The sequence below is a fragment of the Perissodus microlepis genome, chromosome 5 (assembly GCF_051167445.1).
Source record: "Perissodus microlepis isolate ML-2025 ecotype Zambia chromosome 5, ASM5116744v1, whole genome shotgun sequence".
In the NCBI taxonomy this organism is placed as follows: Eukaryota; Metazoa; Chordata; class Actinopteri; order Cichliformes; family Cichlidae; genus Perissodus; species Perissodus microlepis.
This window is the reverse complement of record NC_140465.1, coordinates 19,839,507-19,859,309: the sequence shown is the minus strand read 5'-3', so window position 1 is coordinate 19,859,309 and position 19,803 is coordinate 19,839,507. Positions and strand designations below refer to the sequence as shown.

The window sequence follows — 19,803 nt, the reverse complement described above, 5'->3', positions numbered from 1 at the left end:
AGACCGTGTTGAAGAATAAAGCTGAAAATATTGATTTTCAAGCTCAAACCCTGTTTTTGCCTCACATGTTTGCATGTTTTAATTAACTGCTACACCTATTACCAATGCCCTAGCAAAACATAAAGAGATGACGAGCAGCTCAAGACTTTTGCACCACACTGTACTTGTTTTTCATATGATACATACTATATTTTTGATTTCTATTTGATATTGTTAATATTAAGAGTTCTAATTGTTCTTTTTGTTAACTAAGCATTAACTAAGCATCAAATTGATACAACAGTCACCTTGAGGTGACTGTTGTTTTCATTTAGCGCTATATAAATACAATTGAATTGAACTGAATTTAAATTATGCATGCAGGATTTTTATTTGTAAAGGAATATTTTAACATTGTGGTATCAAAACTTAATTTTATTTTCTGAATACTTGTTTCACTGCTTAATCAAAGAGAATTTGCCAAAAGGAGCAAAGCACTTGTGGGAAAGTTGAAGAGCCAACACTGGCAGCAAAGGAGGAAAGTATCAGTTTCCACTCAGAGAGAGGTATCAAAGATCCTGAGGTGCCCCCTGCTGTGACTTTGAAATAGTGAGATGCTCATAAATAGTCCTTGATGAGAAGAAATGATGGAAATGAATACGAGTAATTTAGTTACTGGATACTTGGAGGCAACATAATACTAGGACAAGTTAGGAGGGAAGTAGAAGAAAACATAGATATAAAGTGATACATGAAATAGAAAACATTAACAGCTGAAAAATCAAAGTCATATATTTAGTTTCCTAAACATAGACAATTTAGTTTATCCAAAAAGTTAAAAGTAAATAAAAAGTTTTTTATTTTTGTTGTGTTTGCTCAGCATGTGTCACAGTAAGAAGAACAGGAACTTTTTAACATTAACCTCATCAAAGTCAACTCCTGCAGATATGGTGACAAATGGTTGAGTTTAACTTTATTATCACAATAGAATACATATCCATCAATTAATCTGAAATTGAGAAAACCAGTCCTGTTAAAGATACCACATCACTAAAGTTTATTGCACCAGGTCTGCTACCTGTTGCAGAAACTGCAAAAGGACATCATCAAAATAGAGCCAAATGCAAAAAGTGCTGTGCATCCTGAGCACAAACACACTGTGAGGAATAACAGCTACACCATTAAAGTTCACCAACCTACCTAATGAGTGAGCTTATACAGACACTCACATGTAGAAAGAAAATTTACCCCCAAGTGAAATATTACTTCTACAAATCCTTACTAAAGATTGATTTCTCTACATAGAACAAGAACTTATGTTCCTCACAACTTTCTACACACCTGTGTACCATTTGGATTCAACTGTGCACTGGAAACTTTTCTAGCACATAATTATGGGCACATATTCTGATGTGAGAGTGATGTTTAGAGTGTTTATAAATAATGTGAGCTCAAGGTTCACTTTATCAAGAATGAGCAGAAATGTTTCAGGCAGCCAGGAGAACCCTGAGAACAACTCTGAATGACTGTGTAAAGATGCTCTGCTACCTAGTTTTGAAGTTAATTTTCTTACTGGACATATTTCTGTTTCTATGTCAGCTCATCTATCCAGATGAGGCTAAAGCAACTCTCTCCAGATTCAGATAAGAAAGACTACACTGAGACTATAGAAACTTCATCTTAAAGGGCATTGTGGGTCATTTAGTGGGCAAAACCTGAGGCCTGCTTTAAAAAAATATATTTTACACGACATGCTTACTGACCAGTGTGAAGCTGAATCCCACTAAGGTTGCTTCTACTCACTTGCAAGGAAGGTGGTTACCATCTTCAAAGCTTTTGTCACATATGGTCACGTGAAAATAAAGTTTTCACCAGACTTTATGTAGCCCTGTGAAAAAGTGAGTGTGTCTTTACTGCTTGCACAGGAAATAAGATGCTAATTACTTAATTACGAACTGCACATCTGGAAAGGCACAGAGCTGAAAGGTCTATACATTATTTAGAGCAACATATGCTCCCCTCAACGATCTTTTTTGAAGTAGGCCTTGCATATTTCTTTAAGACAATGCTAAACCGCACGCTGCAGTGTGTACACTACCGTTGTCACGGACCCGGCTCTGGGGACTCGGGGTCCGTGGGCAGTGGGGACTATGACTGTTGTTGTTGTTGTTATTATTATTATTATTATTATTATTATTTGGTGTGTTGTCTGCACTGCCCCTTGGCACATCTGTATGTAGGCAGAGATGTGTGTGTGTGTGTGTGTATGTACTGCCTTTCTGCTGTGGCCAAGTTACAGGCACCTTCAGCCCTGGGGGCGTGGCCTAACTTGAGGGCTGGCCACACCCGAAGTCCTGGCCGCACACCTGCTCCTCATCTGGGCTCGTCGGGGGAGCTATTTAGATGAGCGATGGAGCTTCCACCAACGCGGGATTATTGCGTTTGACTACACGTCAGTCTTCAAGTCAAGTCAAGTCAAGTCAAGTCAAGTCAAGTCAAGTCAAGTCAAGTCAAGTCAAGTGTGAGTGTATGCCTGCTGGGATAAGTTGTAACAGCTGCCTCTATTGTTTTCCCCTCAGGAGGAGTGTGGGACGAGAAGGAGCAGTGAGCACGGGGAGTGCAGGGACACTGGGGCAGAGAGCACTACACGGGGACTTTTGAGAAGAAGACACTGGGAGTCTGGGAAACTGGGGATTGATTGTTGTTTACTGCACCACCTCGTAAATAAACACTGTTGCACTGAAGAGTCCGGCGTTTGGGTCCTATTTCCCCATCTCCCCACGGTCTGCCAGCCAGACCGTGACAGAATAATCCCGCCAACCACCATGGACCCAGCAAACTCAGGAGTTGCCACGGAGGAGAGATCACTCGCGCAGCTATGGGATTACTGCCGGAGCGTAATCCAGGCTGTAGACCCACACAAGAGACATATACAGGTAGTGTTCTTTGACAATTATCTCTCATCCACTACCTTCACCATGAACTTTTTGGACATTAACAAACTTAAGCAATTGGTCACTAATTTAAGGGAGAGCTCAAGTTTTGAATTATTTGGCTTGGGTGGTCCGAGCAAGGAAAGTTCGGCTGCTCTCCTAGAGGTTCTAGCCGCTTGGTTTTTCACGCATCGGCGGAGGGCTTTCCCGTCGATGCTTGCGGCACAATTGTTTGACCCTCCATTACAGAAGGGATATCGCCTTCGCCATCATCACCCCATTACACCTCAACCCACTCCTGCGGTTTCAGCCCGGTCAGCTGGCGACGGTCCGACAGCACTCATTACCGCAGTGAGTAAACCAGACTCAATTGTTTCAATAAATCCTGTCATTGAAAATCAAAACACAGATGAACAGCAGATTTCCATGCACACGGCCCCGCCTTCACGGAGGAGAAGGTGTCCTCGCAAGCAGCGTTCAGCCTCGTCTACACTCGCTCCTGTGCTTGTTGACGACTCAGGACCAGCGGCTCTGGACGCCACAGTGAGTAAAATGGACTCTGCCGGTGTTGTAGATTCCCTCCCTGTGAACATGGAAATAGAGACTATAGCCGCTACAGCAATTAGCAATGGAAAAACTGTAGAAGGTGTAACTGAACCCCCAGTGGAGATCTTTGGACCACTGACAGACAAATGTGGTCTGAGTGCTAATTCTGGGGCAGAATTTTGCATAGACAGCCCTGAAGTCGTTAGCTCAGAGTCGGTGGGGTCAGAAACTGTTTGTTTTACCTCCAAAAACTCTGAAAATGTTCGCTTTGAGACTGTGAGCCTGGAGCTAGGGAGCTCAGAGCATGCAGACCCAGATGACGTTTTGGCCCAGTCTGGCCACATGGAGACGGAGGTTCTCCCCAGGGCTTCCCCAGAGGCCGAACTAGAAGCCTCAGCTGCCTCTGGACCCCTGGTATTTGTTGTGCCAGCTGTATCATTTTCATCCTCTCCACCCTTCATGATAGCCATATCACCCTCACTTCAATTAGCCGCCCAGCTAGTCACTCAGTCGTCATCTGTTCCACCTTCCACGTCCACTGCTCTACCACCACATCCACCGCCTGCTGCTGCCGTGTCGCCATTGTCACCACCAGGTGAGCAGCTCGGCGTGCGGGGGGAGCCCGCGCCGCAGCCGGAGGAGCAGCTCGGCGAGCGGGGGGAGCCCGCGCCGCAGCCGGAGGAGCAGCTCGGCGAGCGGGGGGGGCCCGCGCCGCAGCCGGAGGAGCAGCTCGGCGAGCGGGGGGGGCCCGCGCCGCAGCCGGAGGAGCAGCTCGGCGAGCGGGGGGAGCCCGCGCCGCAGCCGGAGGAGCAGCTCGGCGAGCGGGGGGAGCCCGCTCAGCCTGCAGAGGAGCCTGCGGAGGAGCTCGCGCTGCCCGAGCAGGAGCTCAGCGAGCCGGAGGGACCCGCTCAGCCTGCAGAGGAGCCTGCGGAGGAGCTCGCGCTGCCCGAGCAGGAGCTCAGCGAGCCGGAGGGACCCGCTCAGCCTGCAGAGGAGCCTGCGGAGGAGCTCGCGCTGCCCGAGCAGGAGCTCAGCGAGCCGGAGGGACCCGCTCAGCCTGCAGAGGAGCCTGCGGAGGAGCTCGCGCTGCCCGAGCAGGAGCTCAGCGAGCCGGAGGGACCCGCTCAGCCTGAGCAGGGGGTCAGTGTGCAGGATCGGCGTCCACGCCGTCCTTGTCCAGCACGTTGGGGATTATGGGCCATTCTACTCCACCGCCCGCCGGAGCTGTTGCAACGCCGCCGCCACCGGGCCCGTGGCCGGCCTCTGGAGCTGTCGCGACGCTGCCGCCACCGGGCCCGTGGCCGCCTGCCGGAGCTGTCGCAACGCTGCCGCCACCGGACCCGTGGCCGCCCGCCGGAGCTGTCGCGACGCCGTCGCCACCGGGCCCGTGGCCAGCCGCCGGAACTGCAACGCCGTCACCACCGGGCCCGTGGCCGGCCGCCGGAACTGCAACGCCGTCGCCACCGGACCCGTGGCCGGCCGCCGGAGCTGTCACATTGCTGCCACCGGATCCGTGGCCGCCCGCCGGAGCTGTTGCGACGCCGCTGCCACCGGACCCGTGGCAGGCCACCTGAAGTATTCTGTTGCTATCACGGGACCCGAGGTAGGCCACCTGAACTCTTGTCTTATAGTTACTGGCCGTCTGAACTGTTTTTCTCCCGCCACGGTTTTGGGGGGTTATTGAACTGTTTTGTGCCTCCGCTGGAGTCGCGGTTGAGCCTCTGGGACTTTTGAGATGGACTATTTGGTCATTTGGGACCCGGCTCTGGGGACTCGGGGTCCGTGGGCAGTGGGGACTATGACTGTTGTTGTTGTTGTTGTCTGCACTGCCCCTTGGCACATCTGTATGTAGGCAGAGATGTGTGTGTGTGTGTGTGTGTATGTACTGCCTTTCTGCTGTGGCCAAGTTACAGGCACCTTCAGCCCTGGGGGCGTGGCCTAACTTGAGGGCTGGCCACACCCGAAGTCCTGGCCGCACACCTGCTCCTCATCTGGGCTCGTCGGGGGAGCTATTTAGATGAGCGATGGAGCTTCCACCAACGCGGGATTATTGCGTTTGACTACACGTCAGTCTTCAAGCAAGTCAAGTCAAGTGTGAGTGTATGCCTGCTGGGATAAGTTGTAACAGCTGCCTCTATTGTTTTCCCCTCAGGAGGAGTGTGGGACGAGAAGGAGCAGTGAGCACGGGGAGTGCAGGGACACTGGGGCAGAGAGCACTACACGGGGACTTTTGAGAAGAAGACACTGGGAGTCTGGGAAACTGGGGATTGATTGTTGTTTACTGCACCACCTCGTAAATAAACACTGTTGCACTGAAGAGTCCGGCGTTTGGGTCCTATTTCCCCATCTCCCCACGGTCTGCCAGCCAGACCGTGACAACAGTATAGCTTCACAGTAGAAGAGTCCCAAATTTTCCCTCTAAAAATAAACAAAATATCTTTAAGTCTTCATTATTAAGAAGACAACATGGTGCTAAGGCATTTAGCTGAACTTCTTCTGATGGAACAAAATGTACACAGCACAGCACACAGAAAATGGCATCTAATGAGGCTTTAGAAATTCTTAGCCTCCTGGCAAAGACTCTCTTGGGGGCTTCAGTATTAAGTATTGGAAATTCCCTGCATGATCCTTGTATGTTTTATTACACAAAACTGTAATAATGTATAACAATATACACGAATGCAAGAAGACTGAGAGGAGGCTAATCTCTGTTTTTAACTTGGTTAAACTATCACTATTACTGTAGTTGTTAGTCATTTATAGGTGGTTTGAGACAGTGAACCCTGCTTTCTAAGCCTTCAATATCATGCTCAAAAGGAGATTAGTCACACGTGCTTCTCTCTCCTGTTTGTCGGCTATATGCTGGGAAATTTTTTGGGTATAAATCTAGAGGTCCCCCTTGTGGCCGTGCAGGTCATCAATTAGATAAGCATTAGGTAACCCAATACAAATCTACATCAGACAGTCCCCAGCCAGTCAATCCAGACACTCAAGAGTCTTTGCCAGTACTACCATTAGACCACTTGCTCAGCAGTATGGCAGATTCTCTGTGCAGGCTGTTTCATCTCCCCACAAAGAGCACTTCAAAAACTGTTGAAGAGCGTGGCAAGTGGGGCAGCAAAAAGGAGTTCATCCTGTCTGTGGCCGGTGCTATTATTGGACTAGGCAATGTGTGGAGATTTCCATATCTTTGCTACAAGAATGGTGGAGGTAAGTATTTCTATTCATTATTCTTAATTAATAAAAGTGTAGTATTATGGTTGATCACAGTGTTTTTTTTTTCTTAAGGAATTGAGAAGATATGTTTTTATTCTTCACCAAAGCACAATTATGGGCTTTAATTAGATATTTATTTTCACTGCCAAATACGTTCATTCAAAGTTTTGTTAAAAGCTGCAAATGATTAAAACTGTCCAATGTGAAGTGTATCTGCTATCCATCTGTGTCTCTGTCTGCCTGTTGATTAAGGATTTGACAGGTTACGAAAGGCTATAAAAAATAACATTCAGTCTGTGTCCATGCCAAAAATCACAATCAGATTCTTTGGTGAGGCCCAAAGAACAAGTCCAGAGGGTTAAGTTCAGCATTGCTCCACTTGAATGAAAAAATATCCAGCTGTGATGGTGTTAAACTGGAAACAAACTGGACATCGTAAACATTTCACGTGGCAGATTTTGATGATAACGTGCCAAAAATGAACAAATGAAATCAAACGAACAAAAGACAGATGAAATATTATTGACTTACCTCTTAGGGATGGAAATGTTCATTTGAAAGTTGGTGATTTGCCCCTTCTTTGACCTTAAATGAGGACAGATATGTCAGAGGCATTTCAAACAAATAAACTTCAGGCCTTACGACAATCTGCTCATAGACGTTATCAGCCGTTGTTCCAATTTGATCAAGTGTCCCCATAACAAGTGATAAATTCAGTGTTCTTATTTCCCATCCTTTTTTTTTTCTTACTGTGAAAAGCCCTATGTCACAGAAGAATCACACATAGTCGTTCAAGGTAACACTTATTTGACAATGGGAGAAAGTGAACTGCACCAGAAAGAATCATCCTGCATCCTGCTTGGCAACAGCAATAAAAAATACTTGTGGCTTTATTAGCTTACCTCATAAAAAATAGCTGAACAACTGAATTATGTAAATATGAATGTATCTAAACTATCAGCTAACAGAGATATCTCAAAGGTGTCTGTCTTTTTCTAAATCATCCTATTTTAGACCACACACTATTCCATACTATAACAGCATCATCCTGAAACCTGACCTGGTTTCTACTGTTGTACTTATAAACATCTCCCTGCAGTTATAAAAAATCTGAATCTCAGAAATAATAATGTAAAGACTGATGCTGCAGCAGATTCTGTAACCGTGTATAATTTTTTACATTCTGCTGGCTTCAGTCGTTTGTCAGTGTTCCTAATCCAAATGAATAGTTCCTTTATCTTGATGTGTCATGGGCAGGACACTGTAAGTGGCTGGGTATAGCTTTTGATAGTTAAGTTAAGCACCACTACTGATTTAGTCATATTGTTTACTGTAACATTGTTCAATGTAAGAAGATTGGAAATTTAAATACTTTGCATAAAAGCAACACAAAATGACGTCAGATTGTGCAGAAAAAACTTATAATTTATAGTCATCTCATTAAAAGTGCATTGCAAAAAGATATCTCAAGATAGATCCTCTAGGTGTTTTAATGAACTAGATGCAAATTTCTTTTTTAAAAAAAGATTGTTTTTGGGGCCTTTTGGACTTTATTAAATAAAACAATGAAGATAGATAGCAAAATGAGGAGAGAGAAAGGGAAGACATGAAGCAAAGGGCAGCAGGTCCGGCTTAAAGCTGGGCCGCTGCACCACCGTATTCTACACCTTTCCTAAAGTACATAGACTATAAAATATATTTATATTCAGACAAATTGCCTTCAACTGTGTCCTTTGTGTGAAAATTCAGTCAGAGATAGTTCCAGTAATATTTCACTTGTGTGTAACTGTGTGTCACTGCGGATACAAGTGAGACATTCATTCTAGCCAATCAGAAAAGTCTACTTCCATTAACAAAAAACAAAACATTTGTGGTGTACCCCAGTTCTTTTCAGTCCACTCATAATACCTTTATAGTCTACTAACTACAGATATGACATGTTTCTGTAGCTGCATTTTTCTCTCATGATTCAAAAGTATATCCTAGCATTGCCCAAGTAAGTACTTATTGTCTTGAAAGATGAACATGAATATTTTTGCTATATAGTATACCAGTCATGTGCTAATGTAGTTTGTTGTCACCTGCAGGCGCATTCTTCATCCCTTACATCCTATTCCTTCTCACTTGTGGCATACCTCTATTTGTGCTGGAGACGGCACTGGGCCAGTACACTAGTCAGGGAGGAATCATGTGCTGGAGGAAGGTCTGCCCCTTGTTTGAAGGTGAGCTAACCACTGGAATTGTGGTGAAGCAGATCAATGAAGAAAAAGTAAGAGAATGCAATGCTAACAGTTGTTGTTTCCAGGCATGGGATATGCAAGCCAAATGATCATTTTCTACGGAAGCATCAGCTATATTGTGATTTTAGCCTGGGCTTTTCTCTACTTGTTCTCTTCCTTCTCTGGAGAGTTGCCATGGGCCACCTGTAATAACACCTGGAATACAAGTAAATACATATGTTGCTATTATACTTTTCTCTGCCTTTGCATACACCAAAAAATCAGTGGCCTTAAAAATAGTATGGATAATGTTAATGTCACTTCATTGTGTTTCTAAATGTGACATCTCGCTTAAGCAATTTAACTGACATAAATAAAATTCAAGCATTTGAAGATTTGTCATCTTTAACTGTGTTTTAATCTATTTCAGATCGTTGTGTGGTATTAAACAACTACAGTGCCACCCTCAACTGGACGTTACCTGTAAATTCATCATCTTCTGTTGTAGAATTTTGGCAGTGAGTTATCATGATTTTTTTTAAAATAAAACTTCATTTGAAAGCTCAGCTATAGGTATACTATACTAAAGATAAAAGTTCTGCATGTCGATGCCACAGCCACATCAGCTCTTTGTTTTTCCACACTGCTTCCGTGTGTTTCTTTGCATGTGCTATGACAAATTTGCCAGTTTTATCAGGTAGTTTGGTGAGTCCCCTTAGCACCACACAGATGTCTGATTGCTCCTAACTGAAAACACCTTCAAACACAACGTGAAAACAAAGAAATTACCTAATCTGTACTATTATGAAGTTTTATTCAGATCTTCTGCCTTATCTGAGAGACTCATATTTCCTGAGCAAGACAGTTCACGTGTAACAGCATATGCTGTAGCATCTGTCAGCATAGCTCCCCCTCAGCACTGAGATGGGATCAATCAACCAGAATAATTGAAAACACCTGTGTACTAAAGGTGTGAAGTGATTTTAATTGCACATTCAAGCATGTATCATTCTGAATAGTTTAATGAGCTTCAACTTCATCAGGTCTTTCATGTTGGCCCCAGTGACTTGTCAATCAAATATGTAACTAATAATATTTTGTTAAACACATTCCTTTCTGATATAAATGTTCCTGGGTATTGGATTTTCAACCTGCAAACTCACGCATGCTCACATGTTGCCCATTTTTGTAGCCCTCTCCAAACTCACACATATGTGTAGGTAATGACAGTAATGGTAAAATATATTTTTTTAAATCTTAACTAGTAACTGCAGTCCAAGTGAAGTTTTACACAACAACACATACTGCTTTAAAAGGCCATTCATCTAACTAACACTGCATCATCTTTCAGGCGTCGGGTGTTGAACATATCCACTGGCATAGAGGCCCTGGGAAACATTCAGTGGGAACTTTCTCTGTGCCTTCTTCTAGCCTGGGTCATCTGCTACTTTTGTGTCTGGAAGGGAGTTAAATCCACAGGAAAGGTAACACTAAAAGGATAAATGTGTGTCCGAGATTTGTAGTAGATACACCAGTATTATCAATTTGAAGCTCCTATGTCGCTTTATTATTGAGTTATTGCATTCAGAAACTTGGGTGACCACAATGCGCGCCCACCCGCCTACCAGCCCACGCGGCAGGGTGATGAAAAAACCCCATCAGCCTTTTACAGCTGAGTACTAAAAACCCTTTTAGGAGACTTGTGTTCCACTTAGCACACACCGCATGCTTAACAAAGAAGATAACAAAGGAGATCCCTTTTAATGTTTGGCACTTAAATTCAATGACGGACATAGTACAGGATGTCTAGTTCACAAAACGTTATAATCAGTGGTTACTTGATGATGAAGGGGTCATAAATAATCTGAAACACTTTCCCTCCTGTTCTAAAATCACCCACAACAACTTTTCCTCACTGAGAATGGCTGAGTGACTAAGGTGTGGCATGGAAAATAACAGACCAGAACTCCCAGACAGCCACAGTTTTTTTTTTTCTTGGGCTGCTGCCAAGCCAATAGTTCAGTGTTACGTGTGCTTAGCTTTCAAAGCAGGCCACAACACATAACAGCCTAAGTTACTGCACGTGAGGGTTACAAAATTAGAAATTTTACACAGTGACATTTTTTAATAGATCTAAGCAATCTTAAGATCGTATTTCCGTCATCTCTTCTTATATGTTCATATAGTTAGACAGATAGATAGATAGATAGATAGATAGATAGATAGATAGATAGATAGATAGATAGATAGATAGATAGATAGATAGATAGATAAACTTTAATTAAATTCTTGCACAGGAAATGTTCAGTCAGTGTTGTCATGCAGTTGTGGTTGTGTCAGACCTGCAGCCACATGCAATTAGATTGTTGGACTCAGTATTAAAGAAATTACTGGTGATTAGTTAAAATAGGAAGCAGCCACACTGAAGCCACCCAAGGCACAATTCTAGTTTGGTTAAATTGAGATGTTAAGATATCAACAAATTTCCCACGTATGGGACTAATAAAGGATTATCTCTTATTTGAGATACTTAAAAAAAAAGGTTTGGTTAAACTACTTTGTAAAGAAAAAAGCAGGCCCCTTTTTCACATAAACTACAAAAACAAAAAATAACTATATACATGGAAAAAAAACACTTGTTGTGACGTAACATATTCAGTCTATATAACCCAAAGGTTTTTTTTGTCTAGACCGATAAAAAAAAGTAACTGAACAATTTGAATCTTTCAAATATAAACTTAAAGCAGCCACGAGCAAGCTAATGTCAAATACGGTTGCGAGTTTAATTTCATATAGAAAGCAACAGTTTGATGAAACGTTATGAAACACGCTAGGACTCTCGTGTGCCTCGTTCAGTGGATAGGAATGACTCATGTGATTTGTGAGAAAGTGAATTGGAAGTGCTGACTGGGAAATCTCTCTGTGGGAGAGACGTGTGCAATATAGATCCCAGCTGTCTCTGCCACATAATTACCTAATGTAGCGTGTAGTAACTTCTTTTCTTCCTAAATCACTGGAGTTAATTGAAGTGCCTTTTTTCCTGAAGTGATACAGTTTGTGTTTGTGACAAGAAATTGTGGTTAGAAAATTCAAGATTGTAAAAACAATAAATAAAGATAGTGTTATTAAGTAACATTGATGGATTGGTGAAATTTAAAAAAAATCACAGCATTGTCACAACATATCCCCTTGCAAATGTTACCATGCCCTCTATTGTTAGTTATGGTGTACTTTTTGTATTTCCCGTTTTATTTTTTTACAGGCTACATATTTCACAGCCACATTCCCCTTCATCACATTAGCTGTGCTGTTTGTCAGAGGAATAACCCTTCCCGGAGCTTTCCATGGGATCAAATACTACTTGTATCCCAATCCGGCACGGCTTGCTGACCCACAGGTATGATTTAGTCTATTTTCTTTTGATTTTTGTGCCACGATAACAGCATTTAGTAGCAGCATTTTTGGAAAAATAATCTTCTGTTGGTTTACAGGTCTGGATGGATGCTGGAACACAAATATTTTATTCTTATGCCATATGTTTGGGATGCCTGACTACACTTGGAAGCTACAACAAGTACAACAATAACTGTTATAGGTGACTACCTGATGAAGATCTAATTTGATGGTTTAAATCACAATTTGCAATTATTTCCTACTATAGCTGCTAATTCCTAATGCTAAAGAATGATCAGTTAATAAGACTGGTGTAAAAGATTCAAAATCTTAATTAAATTTTTTCATTACAAGTGTCGAACCCTTACTATGAGTCAATGTAACTTTAACCTGCACCCAAACAAAAGAATTTAATAGCACTGACCAACACTGTTATGATAATGCAGGAACAACACAAAATGTGAGATACAGCATGAAAAAGAATTAAATTCACATCAGCACAACTTCCATAAATATGACACACACCCCAAACACACACACACAAAAAACCCCAAACATAAGTGTGCATCAGGATAGGCAAAGAACAGAAGACACACACACACACACAGAGAGAGAGACATTTTTAGAAGTTTTAGTAATTTCTTGTTATCATAGTGTCAGTCCTTGTTGTACGTTACCGATTCACAAATAAAGACAGCAAGCTTTGTTTCTGATTTGCAGAGACTCCTTCTATCTTTGCTTGTTGAACAGTGGGACCAGCTTCGTATCGGGCTTTGCGATCTTCTCAGTTTTGGGCTACATGTCACAAAAACAGGGTGTGGACATTGCTACAGTTGCTGAATCAGGTGAGGCTGCACACCTGCTTGGTTAGATTTCAGACTGGCATGTGTTTTTTTTTCTCTAAAGTTACGGATTGTTAATTGAAAAATAATCTTTTTCCTCATGACAATTATTAAGCCTGGAACCTTCTAAATTTTAAAATGCATTAAACATTTCTCCGTAAACCGAAGACACTGTGGCACTCTGACATGATTTACTTGTTCTTGGTTTCACTCTGTAGGTCCAGGACTTGTCTTCATAGTTTACCCACAAGCTGTGACCCTGCTGCCATGGCCTCAGGTCTGGTCTGTGTGCTTTTTCACCATGATCATCTTACTGGGAATAGATGGCCAGGTCAGCTTCAGTCTTTCCTATGTCTTGTAAAAAATCTCTTGCTTAACTTATCTTGACACTAACCTGTCTTTGTGTTACTCTCCAGTTTGCAGGTCTCGAGAGCATCATGACCTCGTTAACAGATGTGTACCCAGCCCAGATACGAAAAGGATACCGCAGAGAGCTTTATCTGATGCTGATCTGTGCGCTCTGCTATATGTTTGGCCTGTTATTAGTGTCAGAGGTGAGCTGTCAGACGCACATTTATTGTTGGTCAAATGTAATCAGTTTACTGTGTAAAATCTTTTTCCGGCATGGTCAATTGACACAAAATACACAGTAGGTACACTCCTAAAATGTGTTTTTGTTTCCATTAAATCAACAGAATTTTGAGTTGTTTGCAGTAATACTTTTTTTTTAAATAAATCAAATCCACTGTATTTGCTGCTTTCATTTTAGGCTGGTGCATACATTCTGCAGATCTTTGATCACTATGTATGCAGTGGGCCCACTCTTCTTCTGATGGCAATTTTCCAGTCAGTGATTATTGGATGGATCTATGGTATGTTATAAATGTCAGTGGTACAATTGTTTATATATATATGGAAACCAAAGAGAAACGGAGGTTCACACCCTTCAATGTGCAGACATGGAAAGACATGTAAGTGGAAGAGGCAGCAACAGCAAGATCCTTGTGCAGGAAAGAGTACACATTGTTGCAACATATGCGCTTATAGTTGCTGCAAATTGGAAATTAGCAGCAACTGTGAGCATGCTAACCCAGGTAAAAATAGCCCTAGCTTCTTTTTTGTTTACAATAATTAAATAAATACTTCTGTCCTAGGTGCTCAACGCTTCTGTGACAACATTGAGGACATGATTGGTTACAAACCTCTGTCACTAATCAAGTACTGCTGGCTGTATGCCACTCCTCTTATTTGCAGTGTAAGCATCCGAAGCAGTCTGACTAAATAGTTTATCGATATTGCATAATTTCCATCTTTCACTGATTATTATTGACGATGATTTCCTTTAAAGGGAACCCTTGTGTTTTTGCTGATAAGTTACACACCACTGAAATTCAACAACACCTACGTGTATCCTTGGTGGGCTTACTGGATTGGCTGGTTCCTCGCCATGTCGTCTCTTTCTATGATCCCAGTCACTATGATCTACAAACTGGCCAAAGGTAGAGGGACTCTCTGGCAGGTCAGTGATGTTACTAGTGGCAGCTTTGTATTTGAATAACTAACGGTGATGTTCATCGGCGTAACTTTGTTCTGAACATTGGAGGGGTCAAGATCTCTCTCTAAATAAATAAATAAATAAATCTGGGTAAATTCCCAGATGATTAAACATGCAACTATTTTGCTGGTAATACCTGAAATGAGTAAAGAAAATCAACAGCCTATCTATGAAAGGTCATTCATAATTGTATTGGAGAGGTTATATTGGTCGGGTCTGATTATTGGAGGGTAATAACCCCCCTGGAAATTATGCCCCTGGTGATATTCATTGACAATCTTAATGCCTTTTTCCAGCGTCTTAAGACCAGCTCCCACCCAGCAGATGATCTTCCAGTGATGGCAGAGGTGACAGCAAAAGAAAGGGCGAGCTTCACTGCATGTCCACAATAATGGAGCAAATGACCATATTTTTAAAAAATCCAAACTTTAAGAGCAACTTTAATTTTTTTTATTTCAAAAATATGTAGAGTAGCTTGTTTACTGCATGGTTTTATATGGTGGGTCATTTTTAGTACAGCAAATTGTTTAACACAAAAAGACCAGCTTGACAGATCAAAGATCTAAAATAAGCTTGTTTGGGTTTTTTTATTAAATTGTGTTGAAATTCACTGAAATTCACTGCCATCATTGCTATATTCAACTCTAAGCTAAAAGGACAAAGTGGTAGAGAATGACAAAGTTCCTCTGGCATTAACATCAGCACAAAAGCTGTGTCCTAGGAGCTACGTGGCATGGCTTTCCTGTAAGTGTAATGTGTAGGTGGTGCAGTACTTTTATCCATAAAGATTATCATCATATTATCGGCATTCCAAATTCTCATTTGTGTTTTTCACTGGGAGGAAAAAATAGCATTTTTTACTACATATAAATCTAAATGAATATACAGTACCTCTTTTACAGTTGTCATAGGTGTAAAGATGCTTCCTGCTTGAATTTATACAATAATTCTACAATATCTTATAAGCTAGTTTTACTTTGTTATTTTTTAGGGGTAAGTATTTTCTTGGATTAAAGTAGTATTAAGAGCTTTTTTATTTTACTTCTGTATTTACGCATGGATTTACATTTCTATTAAGAACTCTAGAACAGCTATAAACATAATGGGTTTGGGTCACTGACTATGTGCACCATGACAGCATGACAGGTAAATTTCTGTGGCTAACATTTATTCAGGGTCTAATTCATGTGTTTTTATTAAATATAATACACCAAATATGTATAGCCTCCACAAAGGTATTAGGACTTGCTTGAATCTGTAACACAATTTTTTTTAACGCTTTAATTCAGAGTTTTCCTTTTTTCTAAAGTATTTTTGTACTGATTAAGGGTTTTTATTCAACATGTGACTTTAAATTTGTATAATAAAATAATTTTGGGGGTAATTTTGCTTCTTTGCTTTTATTTTGCATGGAAAAAAAATTACTACAAAAAACGACCACCTGCCATTCTTGTTAAACCCATTCACATCGTATAGCCTGTACAGTGACTTTGTATCTGTCACAGTCTGGCTGAGGCAGACTGTATATGTTGTGAAAAAGGACTTAAATGCAGACCGAAACACAATGTGAAATGTGATGTGGATTAACAGAAAACGAGCAGTTTATTATCGCTGGCAAAATAAATACAAACGAAGGGCATGGGTGAACTAAATAATAACCTGAACTGGGTGAACTGAAATGAAACATGAAAAACCCTTAAACATGGAGAACTGGCGTGGCTACCCGGCGACACGATGTGGACTAGCAGTCGACCTGACAAGGAATGACTGAAAACACACGGACTAAATACCCACAAGAGGGTAATGAGGGAAGTGGGAACACATGGGGAAAACAGCTGACACACATGAACACAACGAAGTCAGAGGGGAAGTGTAAAACTAAACACACTGAACATAGAAACACAAGACCTCTTCAAAATAAAACAGGAAACATAATGGGACGCAGACATGACAATAAATAGTGAGGGGAACATAAATACAGGGGTAGAAAAAACAAAGGGAATCTAAATAAACAAATGAACTTAGATAACTTAATGAACTTAAACAAACCATAAACATCAAAATAAACTAAAACTCAAAACACTGGGTTAAAAGACCCAGGATCGTGACAGTGTCACTTGTATACTTTGCTGTGTTACAGCTACAATTATAGTCACTTAAAGCCAGTTTTCAGAACACAGAGCATGTTATGAAGTCCAAAAAAACCTTGCAGAGCATTTAATATTGCCCTGGAAGAAGCCAGGAGCCGTGGGGATTTTTTAGGCTTGACTGTCTGACAGAACTATAACAGACCCAACAAAAAACCTTTGGTAAGGCAGTAGAACAACAAACATGTTGAATTCATGGACTGAAAATATTTTTAGTGAAATATGAAAAATTATTTGTTTTATATTTTTTTCATTAAATCTCTAATACATTAAAGTGTGCAACCAGTGGACTATATGCTACTTTCCAGTGTAATCTTACCTGAATTTTGCAAAAATGTTTTTTTTTTTTTTTATTAAACTGTCTACAACTTTCTCTTTTCTGCATTATTCAAAAGGAGATTAAGAGATTCACAGCTCAAAATTCTTAATTTATCTTGTACTGGGCCTTCGTGCAGCCCCTCAGTTTATCCACTGTCTGAAACAAGTTTGTTTTGGTTTTTTACAGTAGCTTCTCTCACGTTAAGGTCAACCTTCCCTTAAACCGCCTTACTGACTGCCGCGCACACACAAATGCTTTTAAACAGCCGTTGAGCAAGACTTCTGTACTGACAGAGCTGCTGTATGTAGCTAAGTTAATCATTTTAAAGAGGTGCTGAATCCATGCAACAAATGTGGTTTCAAAGGATGAAACGGCTGCTGAAATGAGGTCTCACTTCTCGCTTGTGAAGTGATCTCGGCTGACTGTAACAGATTAGTTTGTAAATCCATCAGATAACCTTTGTGAAAGTTAAAGGCTATCCCTCTGAATTCTGTGGGGAAAAAAGAAAAAAAGTAGAATCCATTATAGTGCACTATTGGGCTGATTGTATTTCCAGATACAATATTTTGTGTTTCATCAAAATGGGGCAGCATGGCTGTGTGCTGTTTATTTTTGATCCTTTATTATATTTATTTATTTTTTAAGTCTTTCAGCTGCTCCCTTGGCACAAGTAGCCCTGCATATTTGTCTTACACCAGATGACCATCCCAGCCACGCAACACAAATTTGATTTATGTCTCCTGCTGGAATTGAACCAGCAACCTTTGTTTGCTTGGTAAATATGTAAACAGCTACACAGCTACTGTTTCACTTCAAGTTTTACTGAAAGATGACCTAATTTCCTTTGAACTGTTTCACTGTAGATTTTGATTGGCTGTATTAGATGGAAATACTTGAGGAAATCAAAAAGCAATATTATAATATTGCTTTATAATAATTATAATATAATGGGGCTTCATCTGAAGATTATCTGTACAAGATGGGAAAATTGTGAAATGTTTTGAAAATCAGGTGCACTATTTAGATAAAGGTATTAGGCCACACCTCCTGATCTTTCAGTTCAGGTGTTGGCCCATTCTGTTGTTGCAGGTCTATGGAAATCAAGCACCTATCCATGCAATCTGCCTTTATTCATTTTTGTGAAAGAATAGGTCTCTAAAGAGCAAGGTTGCAACATGTCAGCCATGAACAACTGAAGTGGTGTTATTACAAAGTTTAACAGTTTATGAACCAGAGCAAATAACCCATGAAGTGACAGACCATGTATGGGCATGTGCTGAGACGCACAGTGCCTAAAAGGATGTAAATGTGTAAAAATTGTGTATGTTTCTGTTCTGTGTCTTGTGTACTGTTTGTTTGTATATGTGTCTTTCTTGCAGCTGTTACATCCAAATTTTCCCTTGTGGGACATTTAAAGGATTATTCTATTCTTCTATTCTATTACCTTGGCCTCCAGTAACACAGTGAGGAACCTTGGAGTCATTTTTGACCAGGATATGTTCTTCAATGCACATATTAAACAAATATGTAGGACTGCTTTTTCCATTTAAGTAACTTCTCTAAAATTAGAAATATCCTGTCTCAGAGTGATGCTGAAAAACTAGTTCATCCATTCAATACTTCCAGGCTGGACTACTGTAATTCATTATTATCAGGATGTCCTAAAAACTTGCTGAAAAGCCTTCAGTTAATCCAAAATGCTGAAGCAAGAGTGCTGACAGGGACTAGAAAGAGAGAGCAGATTTCTCCTGTATTGACTTCCTTTCACTGGCTCCCTGTTAAATCCAGAATTGAATTCAAAATCCTGCTCCTCAGGTCTTAAATAATCAGGCCCCATCTTATCTTAATCGCCTTATAGTACCATATCACCCCATTCACTCTCGCACTGCAGGCTTACTTGTTGTTCCTAGAGTATTTAAAAGTAGAATGGGAGGGAGAGCCTTCAGTTTTCAGGCCCCTCTTCTGTGGAACCAGCTTCCAGTTTGGATTCAGGAGACAGACACTATCTCTACTTTTAAGATTAGGCTTAAAACTTTCCTTTTTGCTAAAGCATATAGTTAGAGCTGGACCAGGTGACCCTGAATCCTCCCTTAGTTATACTGCAATAGGCGTAGGCTGCCAGGGGACTCCCATGATGCATTGAGTTTTCTTCTTCAGTCACCTTTCTGACTAAACATGTGTTAATAGACCTCTCTGCTGAATCATACTTGTTATTAATCTCTTGCTCTCTTCCACAGCGTGTTTTCTATCCTGTATTCTTTCTCTCACCCCGACCGGTCGCGGCAGATGGCCCCGCCCTTCCCTGAGCCTGGTTGTGCCGGAGGTTTCTTCCTGTTAAAAGGGAGTTTTTCCTTCCCACTGTCGCCAAAGTGCTTGCTCATAGGGGGTCATATGATTGTTGGGCTTTTCTCTGTATGTATTATTGTAGGGTTTACCATATACAATACAATATAAAGCGCCTTGAGGCGACTGTTGTTGTGATTTGGCGCTATAGAAATAAAATTGAATTGAATTGAATTGAAAAGTTGTCATCGGTCTGCTGACACAATAACAGCCGTGCTTGAAACTTCCTACAGCATTAACATCAGCACAAAAACTGTGCACCGGGACCTTCATGGCATGGGTTTCCATTTTTGTCCATGTAGTGTATGTGA

General features: G+C 41.3%; 2 protein-coding genes across 2 annotated transcripts; both read left to right on the top strand.

Moving 5' to 3' along the window:
- The first annotated feature begins 2,564 nt into the window (after positions 1 to 2,564).
- LOC146387204 (uncharacterized) lies at positions 2,565 to 5,639 on the top strand. Its single transcript, XM_084927293.1, has 3 exons — positions 2,565 to 3,511; positions 3,683 to 5,061; positions 5,611 to 5,639. Exons 1-3 carry the CDS (start codon positions 2,805 to 2,807, stop codon positions 5,637 to 5,639), a joined length of 2,115 nt encoding a protein of 704 aa, XP_084783419.1. The 5' UTR covers positions 2,565 to 2,804.
- Positions 5,640 to 6,411: 772 nt separating this feature from the next.
- On the top strand, positions 6,412 to 16,054 carry LOC146387203 (sodium- and chloride-dependent GABA transporter 2-like). The gene is made up of 14 exons (XM_084928629.1): positions 6,412 to 6,668; positions 8,762 to 8,896; positions 8,980 to 9,120; positions 9,324 to 9,411; positions 10,245 to 10,377; positions 12,156 to 12,290; positions 12,385 to 12,488; positions 13,007 to 13,131; positions 13,347 to 13,459; positions 13,545 to 13,682; positions 13,898 to 14,000; positions 14,283 to 14,383; positions 14,477 to 14,647; positions 14,980 to 16,054. The coding sequence occupies exons 1-14, from the start codon at positions 6,494 to 6,496 to the stop codon at positions 15,073 to 15,075; spliced, it is 1,758 nt and encodes a 585-aa protein (XP_084784755.1). The 5' UTR covers positions 6,412 to 6,493; the 3' UTR covers positions 15,076 to 16,054.
- The last annotated feature ends 3,749 nt before the right edge of the window (positions 16,055 to 19,803 follow it).

Coding starts and splice junctions, on each gene's coding strand:
- LOC146387203 (XM_084928629.1), top strand. CDS start 6,494: ATGGCAGATTCTCTGTGCAGGCTGTTTCATCTCCCCACAAAGAGCACT. Junction 12,489..13,006: donor TACAACAATAACTGTTATAG/GTGACTACCTGA, acceptor TCTGATTTGCAG/AGACTCCTTCTATCTTTGCT. Junction 14,384..14,476: donor CCACTCCTCTTATTTGCAGT/GTAAGCATCCGA, acceptor TTTCCTTTAAAG/GGAACCCTTGTGTTTTTGCT.
- LOC146387204 (XM_084927293.1), top strand. CDS start 2,805: ATGGACCCAGCAAACTCAGGAGTTGCCACGGAGGAGAGATCACTCGCG. Junction 3,512..3,682: donor CTCCCTGTGAACATGGAAAT/AGAGACTATAGC, acceptor GTCGGTGGGGTC/AGAAACTGTTTGTTTTACCT. Junction 5,062..5,610: donor TTGCTATCACGGGACCCGAG/GTAGGCCACCTG, acceptor TTTTCCCCTCAG/GAGGAGTGTGGGACGAGAAG.